This window comes from Dipteris shenzhenensis, chromosome 3 (assembly GCF_047967505.1).
Source record: "Dipteris shenzhenensis isolate YYH24624 ecotype China chromosome 3, Dip_SZ_1.0, whole genome shotgun sequence".
NCBI lineage: Eukaryota > Viridiplantae > Streptophyta > Polypodiopsida > Gleicheniales > Dipteridaceae > Dipteris > Dipteris shenzhenensis.
This window is the reverse complement of record NC_141598.1, coordinates 8,867,550-8,883,186: the sequence shown is the minus strand read 5'-3', so window position 1 is coordinate 8,883,186 and position 15,637 is coordinate 8,867,550. Positions and strand designations below refer to the sequence as shown.

General features: G+C 43.7%; 1 protein-coding gene across 1 annotated transcript in view; it reads right to left on the bottom strand.

Annotated features, from left to right (window-relative positions):
• The window catches only part of ATRX (P-loop containing nucleoside triphosphate hydrolases superfamily protein), a 173,858-nt gene that overhangs the window by 130,007 nt on the left and 28,214 nt on the right, over positions 1-15,637 (bottom strand). Inside the window, exon 12 of the mRNA XM_087373082.1 lies at positions 2,371-2,461. Coding sequence (XP_087229208.1) covers positions 2,371-2,461 — 91 coding nt within the window. The remainder of the gene's footprint in view (positions 1-2,370; positions 2,462-15,637) is intronic.

Genomic DNA, 15,637 nt, shown 5'->3' with positions numbered 1-15,637 from the left:
CTTTGTGAATTTCCGTAAAGCCTTTACAGTGCCACAAGCATGCCTCATTAGGCGGTTACAAGAGTTAGGTTATGGCCAGGACATTGTCTAGGCTGTTATGGCATTACGAGAGGGTCTCCGATAGGGTTCAGACAGGCAGTAGGTGGACGAATCAGATCATGAGCACCATTGGGGTCAAACAATGCTGCTCGCTTTCTCCGACCTTATTTGGCCTTTATATAGATGAGCTTGAGTCCTTTATGGGGACCCTAGGGGGAGCTGGATGCTCTCTTGCCGGCTCCTCGCTCCAGATTCTATTATATGATGACAACGTGGTACTTTTATCTTCCTCTGCAATGAGGTTCCAAAGACACCTAGATGCACTACTGGCTTTTTGTGAGTCCCATGACTTGAAGGTCAACCTTGGTAAAACCAAGATCATGATCTTCAACACGTCCTAGGCAGCTCTGCCGAGAGAGCAGTTACTTTTGATGGATTGCTGTTTGAGATTGTCTTGTCATACAAATACTTGGGATTCTATTCTCTAGCCCTATCTTCACGATGAGACTCACAATGCAAGCCCGCCTACTTTCCATTCTTCTCTCCTCCTCTCTCCCATTCCATTATCCCTTCTACCTCTCTCTCCTCCTTCCCAGTCCATTCTCCCTCATTTCCCTCCTCTCTCTCATTTTGTTCTCCTAATCTCCCCTCTTCCTCCTCTCTTTTCTACTCCCTCCTCTCTCCTATTCCATTCCCCCTTCTTTCCTCTCTCCCATTCCCTCCCCCTCCCCCACCCGCTCCACCCGCCCACCACCTCCTGAGACCGTACCCTGTAATAGATGGTACGATGATGAGTGTAAGGCTTTACGCCGTCAACTCAAATTCGAAACAAAAAACAGCCTTCCGAGCGAACCAAAGACGATACGCGAGTACCCCTGTCTGGTATGTAGGAAGAAACTTGACTTCATACGTCGGAACGAGAAGGAGCTATTGAACATTCTGTTCAATAACAACTCTAAGGACTTCTGGCAGAGATTTCTAGAGGGACGGTCCCTCCCACCACTCACTGACACTCAGGTGTGATCTGATTATGCACGCACGCTCTATAATATCCCAAATCAGCCAGCCCCTAACTTATCACATATGCCACGCCCCACATCCTGCACCCTCTTCACTAAGGGGGGGGGGGGGTAAAGGATGCCGTAATGAAACTTCATAATGACCGAGCGAAGGATCATGAGGGACTATGCACTGAGTTCATTGCATATGGGATTAACCTCCTAGCCCCGATCTTAGCCAAGCTATTTTATGAAGCCGTTTGCTTGGGGTTTCCACGCACCTGGAGCATCAACACTATCTCACCCATCCACACACCAGGGGATCCCATGAACCCCGAGAACTACAGGACCATTATGATTGGACATGTCATGTCCAAGATTTATGCATCAGTACTTGATTCTGAGGTCAGCAAATTTGTGGAGTATCAAGGACTAAGAACAGCGGGACAGGCCAGTTTTAGGGGGTATCATGGGACCATGGACCACATACTCGCGCTCAGATGTATCATCGAGGAGGAGGGCACGAAAGCAGAGGGTTTAATGTTGCTTTGTGGATTTCTCCAAGGCATTTGACACCGTTGCGAAAGCCCACCTCATACGACGCCTAACATGATCTGGGTTACGACCAGGAGATCATTTGGGCGATCATGGCACTTTAAGAGCGAGTCTCAGGCAGAGTCCGGACAGGATCTGGATCGACAGACGAGATCATGAGCGGGGTCAAACAAGAGTGCCCATTATCACCCACCTTGTTTGGCCTCTACATCGACGAGCTCGAGACAGTGATGCAGGCATAGGGTGGGGTAGGCTGCTCTCTCGCGGGCACACTGATCCGGATATTACTTTATGCAGATGACGTGGCTCTCTTGTCTTCCTCAACAGAGGGGCTCTAGAGACACTTGGATGCACTACAATCCTTTTGTGAGTCTCATGATTTGAAGGTCAACTTGGGTAAAACCAAGCTTATGGTCTTCAAAACATCTCGAGTCGTCATGCGCGATGAGCATTCACATTTGATGGGTCCCCTGTTGAGGTAGTTTCATCATACACTTATCTAGGGGTCATCCTTTAATTGGAATGAAGACAGCCAGTAGCTGTCAGCACTACTATTGTCCGTGTACATTTCTTAGGCATTTCTTTAAGCAACACAAGCAATTATACTGAAATCCAACAACCCATAGTAGATTCATATATAAAAATCCATTATCACTATAGACCATTACCAATACCAAGGGATCCTTTCTCATTTAAGTATATCCTGATATGTAATCTCGACAATTAGACTCCTGGAACTGCCATCTTGTGTTTAAGCCACTATAAGAATTGGCATTACCTTTTCGAGCGCTTGTTTCATTTTTGTTGATTCTTCAAGTTCATCGTCGTCAATTATTCGTCGTAGCCTTTTCCGTCTCTTTTCTTTCCTTCTGTGGTCCATAGATCACGCTAACAAACTTGAGAAATGTTGGAGACTTTAATTTTATTGTTTTAAACAAGGATATCTACAAAGAAACTAACTAGCTTGAGAGAACACAAGAAAGTCTATAAAGAAATCAATAAATTCAAAACATACAATGGAACAGTAAAATGTCTCCCTCCCTATAATTTTCATCTGGTTCATGGAATTAATATAGTCTTCACAAGCAGTTGTAGCTTGAATGAAGAAAATGTGGACTTTGATTACCCTCCTCCTTTAGTGCTAGCCTTTGTCATGCCCTTCACCTTCGGAGTGCCAATAGAAACTTTGTATGAAGACCTTTGTATACATGAATGCTCAAGTATGTGTGGGTGTGTGGATTTGTATGTGTGAGAGAATATGTTTATGATATGGTCTACACCCACTGTTGGGCGCTGATCACGTCAGACTGTGGGGATGTCATAGTAGCTAGTCCTTGCTATGCGTGATGGAGTTTATAGTTTCAACCTTATGAGTGTCTATTATGAGATTGAAACTGCACACTGTGTTTTGTTTTTAGAGGATCAGTTTGGGCATATTATGCTTCAGCAAAAGAGTCTAAACTGCACAGAAGGTCAAACTGTCATGCCGTGTGCATCAAACTATCTTATAGAAAAATATGTGGGTACTTAGCATACTATGCATAATTTCCTGCAGCCCTGTGTCCCCTTTTCTCAAGCTGTTCTGTGGCTGATGTTCTTTGATTGATGTATGGCCTGTTATTCTAGAGGAAAGAGTATGCTTCTACAGCTAGCAGCAGTTGACTGTCTTAAAGATGGTATTTGTAGTTAATTCCTTTAATCCTAATGTGCCTTGTAGAGGTCTCGAGTGACCAGATCTACCTCTAAAGGGAGATAGGCATTCATGCCACTCACACACATGCTTACTTGTTTTGTATTTATACATATACGTGTACCTATGCAGCTGAAGAATTTTGTTAGCTCACAATGCTTAAGATTTTTGAAGGACCACCTACAAAATCTTCCACCCATCCTTCATGAGATGCATGCCTCATTCAATACCTATAGTGACTTACAAAGTAACATTCACACATGGTAGCAGTCATTTCTCGTGCTAGCTCTAAAATTGGCTCACTTGGAGTGTGCAAGCACCTACCTGACCCAAGGGTTCCCAGAGCTAGGGTCATCCTAATGAACCCTAACATATCCGATGACCACATCATGCTCTAGCGTCTAGATAGCTCTCTTTTTCGGTAGAGAGTTGAGATTGTGGGCATGTAGGATAACTACAATCACTTGCTCTCTCATGGAACCTCACGCTCATAATTTACTGCAGAAACACTCTCATGAGAGCTCTCTTTCTCCCTCTCTCTCTCCCTCTCTCTACACACAGCTAGGGCCCAAGACAACATGTCGGGCTGGACCCCCCCAACGTGAATTATTATTACAAGAGCTTCAAGCTCATTTCAAATTCGCAACATGCCACTTGTCTAAAATCTAGACTAAGTCCTAATACATGCCACTAAGGGCAACTCTGGAGTCTTTGAAGCACCTAGTCACACGAGCCACCTCCTAGATGCTTGTTAGGCTCTGTAGTGCTTCGGGAAAATAACCCTTCTAGTACCTGCAACAATTAATTAAAGCGCACCACCATGGCACCCATTAATTGTTAGCACTTTCCATGCAAATAACACACTGTGGACTAATTCTAGTCACGGTGGGCGTCCCCACTGAACACATGTGCACATATAGCAAATATATATAAATATCTTTATTCTCTGGTTGACCGGAGTCAACACTCTTGATTATAATTAAGGAGCTTTAACCAAGGATCGAGGCGCCTTAATTATAATCAAGTCTCTCCAACCGAAGTTGGCACAACTCTCCAACCGAAGTTGACACATCTTGGTTAACCGTAGTTAATCCTCTTGGCGCATGCCAAGTCTCGTTGACTGAAGTCAACACTCTCTGACCGTAGTCAGCTCTGTGGTTCTCTAGTTAACCACAGTTAATCCTCTTGGTAATAAACCAAGTCTCCCCGACCAAAGTCAGGCTTACTTGACCAGAGTCAAGTATCTTTGACTGTAATCAATTCTTTGACCATAATTAACACATATAAAAACTCTTTAATTATGATCAGATAAATGGTCAGCTATACTTTGACTTAGGATATTTACATTGTGGTGACATCCCCTCGGCTTCTTTTCTGTTGACCTCAACTGAAAAGCTTCCTTGTAAACATCAAAAAGCTATGGATGATCGGACAACATGTCTTCATCCATCCACTTGGCATCCAATGCCGTATAATTCTTGAGTTTTACACTTTGCGTACAGTATGGTACACAATCTGCTCTGGCTGGAGGACCTCCTCCGACTCGTCCACTTTTGGTGGATCCTATGATATTGGCTCTGTAGGCTCTCGCCCCTGGAATTTCTTTAGAAGACTCACATGGAATGCATTGTGAATCCTCCAATGCTCTGGCAATGCCAACCTGTATGCAACCTCATTTATTCTTTCTGTAACCCTGAAAGGGCCACAGTACCTGAAAGATAACTTTGCATACACTTTCTGTTTACCTTTAAGCTTGCAGAGCCTAGCTTTCTCAAACATTAAAAGTACCCAATCCCCTTCCTTGAGATTTAACTATCTCCTATGCTTATCTGCAGCTCTTTTATGCTTCTCTTGGACCTTTCAATTGCTGTCTGGACTTGGTTGTAAGTTGTCTGGAGGTCTCTCACAAACTGATCAGCTACAAATATTTCATTCTTGGTCCTCAGAATAGGTGGCAGAATCACCTTCCCATAAATGACCTCAAAGGGAGCTTTCCCTGTAGAGCTGTGTACTATATTATTGTAAGCAAACTCTACCAATGGTAGGTACTTTTCCCAGTCTGAACCTTGGTCACCCACGTAGCATTTCAACATATCCAATGATGTAGAATTTGCTACTTCACTTTGACCATCTGTCTGCGGATGGAAAGAAGAAGAAAAATTCAGATTCGTCCCCATATTATCAAATAAAGCTCTCCAGAATAGACTAGTCATTCTGGAATCTCGATCACTGACAATGGACTTAGGCATACCATGGTGCTTAAAGATCTGTGCCATAAAAAGCTTAGCCATATGATCTGCCTTCATGGTTTTGCGAACCAGAATGAAATGAGCTTGCTTACTGAATCTATCAATGATAGTCCAAATCCCATCATTCCCTGACTTTGATCTTGGCAAATCAAAAATGAAGTCCATTGCAATACTTTCCCGCAAAGCCTAAGGCACGGGAAGAGGCATAAGTAGGCCACATGCCTTCCGCCTATCATACTTCACTTTCTGACACATAAGGCATTCAGTAACAAACTGATGTATATCTTTCCGCATCCCTGGCCAAAAGAAATACCTCTCTAGTGCTTGAGTTGTTGCTGTAATTCCTCTATGTCCAGCATATGGAGGTGCATGGCATTCCTCCAAAATCTTTTTCCTCATCTCTTGGGTGATGCATAGGCAATCATCTTTCATTAAATACCCATCTTTCAAGGAATAGTGACTGGTGGATTGCCCCTCTTGCATTTGCTGTAAAATCTCACCAAAATCTGCATCATTAGCATATTGCTCCCTCATATCTTCCGGGTCCTGATGATAAGCAATAGTCACATTGTTGACCTGGGGTCTTCGAGACAAAGCATCTGCTACTTTGTTCCGAACTCCTGGAGTATGGGCAATCTTAAAATGATACATTGACAGCATATTTGTCCATTTCATATGCTGCTCGAAAAGCTTTGTCTGAGTCAAAAAGTATCTCAGACTTTGGTGATCTGTCTTAACTATAAAATCTGCACCCAAAAGATAATGCTTCCATCTATGGATGGCATGAATTACAGCCAATAACTCTTTCTCATAGATTCCCAGATATCTCTCTGCATCCCGGAATCTCCTGCTCTCGTAGGCCACTACATGACCATTCTAATGCAATGCAGCCCCAACACATTCCCCACAAGCATCACAATCCACATCAAATGGCTGATACAAATCTGGAACTATTAAGATTGGCTCTGTAGTCAGCCTCTCTTTGAGTGTGGTAAAGGCTGTCTTTTGAGGAGTTCCCCATCTGAAAGTTGCATTTTTCTTAGTAAGATCGTAGAGTGGAGTGGCTATATCCGCAAAAATCTTCTGTAGTAAGAACACACGCCTAGGAAACTTTGAACTTCATGTACAGTTTTCAGCTCTGGCCATTCCTGAATGGCACGGATCTTTGCTGGATCCATCCGCATCTCATCTTTGGATATTATATGCCCCAAGTAATGGATTTCTTCCAGGAAGAATTCACTTTTTTTGCTGTTTGCATATAGCTGATGATTTCTCAGCTCTTGAAACACTATAGCAAGATGTTCCTTGTGCTCTTCTTTGAACTTAAAAAAGACAATTATGTCATCGAAGAAGGTACCAGTGAATTGTCTGTAGGGTCGGAAGATACGATCCACCATCCTATTGAAAGTAGCTGAAGCATTTGTCAGTCTAAAAGGCATCACCAAATATTCATACAACCCAAAAGTAGTGCAGAACGTTGTCTTGTGCACATCCTGAGGCTGTATCCTCACTTGGTGATAGCCACTCTTTAAGTCTATCCTGCTGAAAACTGAAGCTCCATTTAACTCATCCACCACATCATCAATGCGCGGAATAGGGAATCTAGATGGTCATTTTGTTCAGTGCGCGGTAATCGACGCACATACGGAATGAGCCATCTTTCTTCTGTACTAGCAATACACGGAAACAAAAAGGAGAAGAACTGGGCTGAATCAACCCCTTGGACAACAAGTCCTGCATAATCTCCTCGCTGAGTTGCACTAACTCTGTATGGGGGCCTATTGGGTGGCCCGCTGCTAGGAATGAGTTCTATGCCATGATCCTCAGGTCTCTCAAGGGGTAGCTCCCCTGGCAAAGCGTCAATAAAACAATCTTTAAAATTTTCAAGAAACTGAAATTTATTCTGATCTGCCTCACTTATTTCAGCATGCATTTCCACATCTCTCTCTTTTACAAAAATCATGTAAGCTGAAACTACAGACTTTGTTTCTTTTCCAACAGAACTATTTGATACAATGGGAATAGTTTCCCCTCTATTCCTAGCAACCGCACGATGTACTTTGCCCCTATGTACAAACTCCAGCACTCTTTCAAGAAGAGTCAACTTCACTACCTTGCGATGAAACCAAGGCATACCCAAGACTACATCATGATGTTTCAGTGGAGAAATGAAGAAGTCTTCATGATCCACATAACTCTGTACATGAAGACGGAGCTTCCCTATCAAGGGAGTGACTGGCACAAGGTTCCCACAGAACATCTGATCGGCATCCAGAGCCTTGCCCAACTCCTCTGTCTTTAATCCTAGCCTCACGGCTAGATCCTCTGATATAAAGTTATCAGTAGCCCCTGGATCAAATAAAATCAGCGCTTGCTGGTCTCTGACTTTTTCCCAAGATAGCAACAATTCTCGTTCCTCTGGGTTTGAAACATGACCCAGTATGTCAGGAATTCCTCCTGCCATTGGCTTTTGCGGTCCCCATGGCTTCTCTACCTCTTTTCCTTCGAAGTTGAAGGCTTTTCTGGGCACTGGGCAGCCACATGCCCCGCTTTGCCGCACCTGAAGCATTTACCCTCTTTCCTAAAGTTTCAATCTGTTCAGGGGTAAACTGTTATCTTCCCTTATAGGGCTTTTGCACCATGTTTTCCCTCGACTTTTGAGGCTGAAATCCCCTCTTCTGAGCCTTGGGAAACTCTCTTGTTTCAAACTTGGGGGTCGCTGGCTTTTTATCCCCCAGTAACCCTGCCTGTAGTGATGGCACACCAATAGGATCCTACATGTACATGAGACTATAAGATCTGATATTTCTTTAATATCTTTGGTGTTCACTTGGGCCTGTATCTTTGGAGTGAGTCCTGCCCTGTACTTAGTCTTGTCAAAAATGTTCTTGAAAGACGAAACCTGCAAGTACGCATCCCAAAATTTCTGGTTGGAAGACTCAACTATATCTTGTGCTTCCATATGAATGCTCTCCCAACCCAGAAGGACATGATCCCAAAACTGTTTGGGAATAAACTGTTTATAGAAAGCTTTCTTGAAGTCCTTCCATTTCCTAGGGACTACATAGTTGGTTGTTTTAGCTATCCACCATGCACTGGCTGTACAGTCAAGTGTAAACCAACCATAAGAAGCTTTGAGGACTCACTGAACTTTTCCAGGCTAAAGGCAGCATCAAACTGCCTTATGAACTGCATAGCCTTTTTAGCTTGGCCATACTGGCCATTGTAAGTGGCAAATCTTACTAACTTCCCACCGTCCTTGAAATCTTTAGTCTCTGCCTTCTTGCTGGACTTCTTCTTCTTCTTTTTCTTCTTTAACTCTGAAGACCCCGAAGGAGGAGGTGATGTCGAGGATGAAGAGGTAGAGCTAGAAGATGAAGATGAACTAAATGAACTGTGATGATGCTTCGCCGCCTTCTTCTTGGGAAGAGGTCTCTGTTGGGTCGGGCGTCGTGTCAACATCTTCCAACGACCTTCTGTGATGCTGCCCCTGCGTCGATGGTCATAGCTCACATGAAGACATCACTGGTCATCGATGCTTCTACGATGCCTTCGTGCGTGGGCTTCCGTCAATTGTAAGCTCTTTGGAGTCTTCCATAGATGCAGTCTCTGAGCCCGTGCGCTAGGTGGAAACACCAAAATAGTGCCAAAACCTTGCGCACCTTCACCGATTGCTGAAACCTTATGCTCGTCTGCAGAGCTCAAGGTGTCATGTTGTTTTACGCCTTCTCTACAAATTGCTATTGCACTCAGCAATTAACGAGACAATTCCTTCTATGATCTAGAATCGTCACCTCTTCGAAAAAAGGTTGAACCGCGCTCTGATACCAATGCAATCGCTTGCTCTCTCATGGAACCTCACGCTCATAATTTACTGCAGAAACACTCATGAGAGCTCTCTTTCTCCCTCTCTCTACACACAGCTAGCGCCCAGGACAACATGTCAGGCTGAGCCCCCCCCAAGGTATTTTATTTCTTGAAGAGAGAATCTGTTACAAAGAGTTCAACGTGGAGCTGTGTGATACAAAATCCAACGTGAATCAATATTACAAGAGCTTCAAGCTCATTTCAAATTGGCAACATGCCACTTGTCTAAAGCCTCCATCCTGTTATTTCTCAATTTGTTTCTAAGTGGTATTGTTTCAATTTAAGTGGTTGGAAATGTTGCAATGTGGCTGTGAGTAATGAATATGCAATGCAAGTTATGGTCTACTGCCCTTTAGGAAACTAAAGGCCGGTTACAATCAACCATATCGTTGACTTCGGGGCCATATAGGCCACCCCTTTGTACATTCTCTTTATCCATTTGTGTTCCTTTAGCTTGTTGTTTACTCCCTTGCATTCCACTCCGTTTCCAATGCTTCCCGCACCCAACAGTGGTACCAGAGCCGGTTCTCTTGTTCCTACCTACCTCCCCTCGTGCTCAACCATAGCTCCTACCTGCCATTTTGCTCCAACTCAGTCTGGCGCCTCATTTCATGGCCAGAATTCTGTTTTCTGAACAGAAAAAACAGTCCAATTGCTGTTTTTTAACTTTTTGAGGTCCAATTTCGACGCTTTTCAAAATTTTTGAGCTGCCCGCATATAAACGGCCCTATCTCGCACCATTTCGACCAAAAAAAACTGTCCCTTTAGTTGTACGGACAAACGTCCATATGGACACGTGCGCAACGGTGCCAAGAATCATACGACCAGTCAAAAGTTGATTTCAAGCATTTTTGGGCTGCTCAGATCTGGACTCTTTTCAGTCATTCGGGCCTTCTGCTCCAACCTGCTCTAGCACCATTTGGCTGGGATTTTCCCCCTCTTGACTCAGATCTGCCTGGTACAATTGGATTTAAAGCTTTTCACCCTCTATTACATCACATTTGCACACATTGCAATGACATTGAGATGATTTTGCTCTAGAAATTGGGGCTTTTGTGTCACATTTGCAGATTTTACAGTGACAATTGCTCCTTTTGGTCATATTTTAGGGCTTTTGCAGTATTTTCTCTATTTTGACTCCATTTCAACTCCGACTTGGGGTTTTTGGATCTATTGGGCACTCCAATGAATACTTTCTTTCCTCATTGAGTTTGTCCCCGAGCAATTATCAGGAGCCCATTTGACCTTGGAAAGTACTTGTTTCCAATCGAGTATCAAAGCACTAGAGAAAGGACACACACACACACAAACACACACACACACACTTTTTTTTTTTTTTTGGGTACACACACACACACACACACACACACACACACACATATTTTTAAAATAGTGAAATTCATGTAGCTTTATATTACAAAAAGACTGTCTCCAAAGTAGAGATCAAATGTCTATGAGGTGAGGCTGCAATCGTAAACTCAAGACCTTGGCTAAGATCTTGCAAGAAATGTCCAAAGTGATAGGTCGCCACTAACCCTCTCTCGCCCCTTCGGGATCAAATAAATGTTGCTGAGGGACCGAGGAAAGGATCCCGAATCGAAGATCTCTTTGAAAAGCCATCCGAAGGGGGGCGTGGATGTGATCCGAAAAGCACCTAAAGAAGGACGTTGTCAATCCAACTTCCCCCACGCACTTTTGGGGCGGGAGGATCTTGAGGGCCTCTTGGAGCTCCTCACTGTGAACGGCGCCTCCAATGCACTGCACATACTTTGAGAGATGACAAGCGGGCGTTGGATCTAGACTGCCGGGTTGCAAGGACTTTGAAGTCCGCATACATCTGTCCACTCTCGTCCCTTATTTGTTGAAGCCGTGTCCTTCCGAGTGAGGGCCAATGCTTTAGAAGAGCTGTGTAGTCATCTCGTCTCCCTATTGTACCCTCCAAGCCAAAGAAGAGTGATAGGAGAACTCCACTTCATGGATTGTTGTGTCCTAGAGGTTGAGCCTCGCGCTTTCGCAATGGTTTGTGAGCCACTGCGAGATTGTGGTCCATCTACTCTCAAGAAGACTCTTATGCTATCGCCAAGTCTCAACCATGGCCCACTGCATCTCCTTCTCTTGGAGCAGAGCATCAGGAATACGAACTCCTATCTGGGCCCTATGACGAGGATGCTCTAAGTAATCACTGTAGGGGAGTGATCGAACATTGTAATGCCTGCCAAATACCCATGATGCATTGCACGGTCTCCTACATAGAACCTGTCAAGGCCCTCTAGAAGGTCATCGTGCCTCCTCTAGACCGAAAGAGAAATGGAGGCCACCAAGAAGTTTGGAGAACTCTGCCTTTCTTCACGGATCCCGTCCATTGATCGTGAAGATAAACAACTCCCACGTGCTCCTCTATGATGCGAGCATCTATGAGAAAGAAGCTTCGCCGTGCTTGTACTCCTCAAACTCTAGGTTGTTGAAGTCCCCTTCAACAATCCAAGAGTCAACATCTGGGAGACTTTCCGTTATCCGTCTCCAAAAGGCAAGATGGTATTGTCTACAAGCAAGGGCGTACATGTTTAGGATCCCGATCCTGATACTCACCCAACCGAAGATCCATCCAAACCAATTGCCTTGCGATAAGCTCACCCTGATCAAACACATCTGGGGCTGCTGCTTGAGAGAGAAATGAAAACCCCTCCACTCCTGCGTACTCCGGGGTACTGAATCTATTTCGCCTCAAAAGCAGGCGACGTTAGCAACGGATATTAGATGATAAGAAAATATGCTCTTGAATGAATAGAAAATCAATTGCTTGATCTACCATAGCCCTCTGCAAGTCCTCATGAAGTATCAGTTGTTGGGGCTACTGCTACACACGATCATGGAGCCTGTACATGTTCCAACTCACCATGGTCCAACTCAGGAGGAAGGGGGGTGGAGTACAAGGCCCTCTTGTGGATGGCAGCCTCACGACAACCGTGGGTTTTTGTGAATCCGCAGGGGGTTTGGAAGGAGAATAGACCTCGTTTGTACAATAGCACTCAGAGGCATGATAGGCTCGATGCCTACCTTCACAGCCCACTGCATCATAAAGGAAACATTTGCCTTGAGCCATCTAGCACACTGCTGTAATGACCAATGTGTAATCTGAGAAAGATGAACAACTACTGCTAGACCCAATCCATGTCTGTATAGTGCTGAGAAACCCAACTGGTAAATGGCGGTGTTCCCATGAGTAATCCACAACTCCCTACCCTGGGGTCCCAGCCACTCCTTTATCATATGGAACATCCTATCCCTCATCATGAGATCAAGTAGTATTAGAGTGAGCCCCAAAAGAGGTGGGAGGAGGAGCAAATCACCCCCGCCCCAATGGAACCCCCTTTTTGGGATTATCACGCACTAAACAAGATGACCATCAAGAATAGATTCCCAATTCCCTGCATAGATGATGTGCTAGAGATTGGATCAGCTCAATGGAGCTTCATTTTCAGCTGGATAGATTTGAAAAGTGGTTACCACCATGTTCGCATACAATCACAGGGGACGTGCACAAGATAGTGTTCCACACTACTTTTGGTCTGTATGAATACTTGGTAATGCCATTCGGGTTGACAAATGCCCATGCTATCTTTAAGCGAATGATGGATCGGATCTTTTGTTCATACAGGCAGTCATTGGGATCTTTTTCGATGACATCATAGTCTTTTCCAAGTCCGAAGAAGAGCACAAGGAACACCTTGCTACTGTCTTCCAAGAGCTGCGTAATTATCAGCTCTATGCCAATAGCAAGAAAAGTGAATTTTTGAAGAGATCCATTGTCTCGAGCACATCATTTCTAAGAATGGAATTCAGATGGATCTTGCTAAGATTCAAGCTTTTCAAGAATGGCTTGAGTTGAAAAGTGTTCATGAAGTAAGTAGCTTTCTACTACAGAAGGTGTTTATCAGGCACTTCACTAATATAGCTGTCCCACTTCATGACTTGACTAAAAAGAATGAGCCTTCAGATGGCATAAGCCACAAAGGACAGCATTCAATACACTCAAAAGCAAGCTAACTACATAACCAATTTTGGTAGTCCCCAATTTGTACAAGCCTTTTTTATTCTTGCGGAGAATGCGTTGGGGCTTCACTTCATCAGAATGGTTATGTAATGGCTTGTGAAAACTAGAGACTACGGGATGTTGAGAGAGATCTGGGAATCTATGAGAAAGAATTGTTAGATGTGATTCTTGCCATTAATACTTGGAAGCACTATCTCTTGGGTGTGCAGATTTTGCTGTAAAGACTCACCACCGAAATCTGAGATACTCTTCGACACCAACTAAACTCAAAGAGAAGCATATGAAATGCGCAAATATGCTTTATGATTTTCAGATTGTCCATACACTAGGAGCTCAGAAAAGACTGGCTGATGCTTTGTCTCAAAGACCCAAGGTCATTAATGTGACCATTTCCTATCACATGGATCTCGAAGAGATGAGGGAGCACTACGCCAGTGACCGAGACTTTGGTGAAATATTGCAGCAAATGCAGGAGGGGCAGTCTTCAAGTCAGTATTCCTTGAAATAGGGTTATTTAATGAAGGATGACTGCCTATTCATCACTTGAGATATGAGGCAAAAGATTTTGGAAGAATGCCATGCATCTCCATATGCTGGGCATTGAGGAATTGCAGCTACCACTCAGTCTTTAGAGGTATTTTTATTGGCCAGCTATGCTTAAAGAGATGCACGAGTTTGTTACGAAATGCCTTGTCAAAATGTCAAATATGATAGACGGAAGGCACCTAGCGTACTAATGCCTCTTTGTGTTTCTCAGGCACCATGGGAAAGTGTAGCAATGGACTTGACCTTATGATCAAAGTCAGGGAGTGATAAATATGGACTATCATTGATGATCATATGGCCAAGGTTTTTATGGCACAGATCTTTCAGCACGATGATATGCCAAAGTCCATTGTCAGTGTTGACCAAGACCCCAGAATGACTAGCCTATTCTGGAGAGCCTCATTTGATAATATGGGGACGAATCTGAAGTTTTAATCTTCTTTCCATCCCCAGACAAATGGTCAAAGTGAAGTAGCGAATTTAATAGTGTTAGATCTTTCAACGTGGCTGACCAAAAATTAGATTGGGAAAAGTACCTTCCACTTGTGGAGTTTGCATACAATAACACAATTCATGCCTCACGGGTAAAGCCCTGTTTGAGGTCATTTATGGAAAGGTGATCCTGCTACCAATTGTGAGGACCAAAGACGAGATTTTTGCAGTTGCTCAATATGTTAGAGATCTCCAAATAGTATTCAGCCAAGTTCGGGCAGCAAAGGAGATATCTCAAGAGAAGCACAAGAAAGCTTAAGATAAGCACATGAGATAGCTAGATCTCAAGAAAGGGGATTGGGTACTTTTGAAGTTTTTCAGATGAGATTAATGAGGTTTCATATAGATTGGAACTGCTAGAGCATTGGAAGATTCACAATGCCTTTCGTGTGAGTCTTCTAAAGAAATATCAATAGAGCCTATAATGGAAGATCCACGAGAAGTGAAAGAACTGGAGGAGATCCTCCAGCCAGAATAGATTGTGTACCATACGGTACGCGAAGGGCCACAAGACGGCATTTTACAAGTACCTTGTCAAGTTCAAGAATTACTCGGCATTGAACGCCAGATGGATGCATAAAGACGTGATGTCTGATTATCCACAAGTTTTGGATATTTATAAAGAGGCTTTTCAGTTGAGGTCAACTGAATAGAAGCCTAGGGGATGTCACCAAGCTGTAAATATTCCAAGTCAAATGTTGAGTTGACCTTTGATTTGACCATAATTATGAGTTTTTGATTTTTTTAAATTATGGTGAAAGAGTTCTTTTAATTGGTCAAAGAACGTTGACTCCGGTCAAGTAAGCCCGACTCCGGTCAGAAGGATTTGGCTTACGCCAAGAGGGTTGACTTTAGTCAATCAATCTGTTCCAACGTCGGTTGGAGAGACTTGGCTTTAATTAAGGCTCCTTGACTCTTGGTCAAAGCTCTTAATTATAGTCAAAGAGGTTGACCCCGGTCAACCAGAGAATTATTAAGTGATTGTGCGCATTGGTTTGCTTGGTGGGGATGCCCACAGAGACTAGGATTAGTCTAAAGTTTTATCTTGCATGCAAAAGCTAACAGTTAATGGCTGCCATATAGTATGCTTCATTAAATTGTTGCAAGTAGCAAGAGGGGTGAAAATGCCCTATTCTCATGGAGCTAA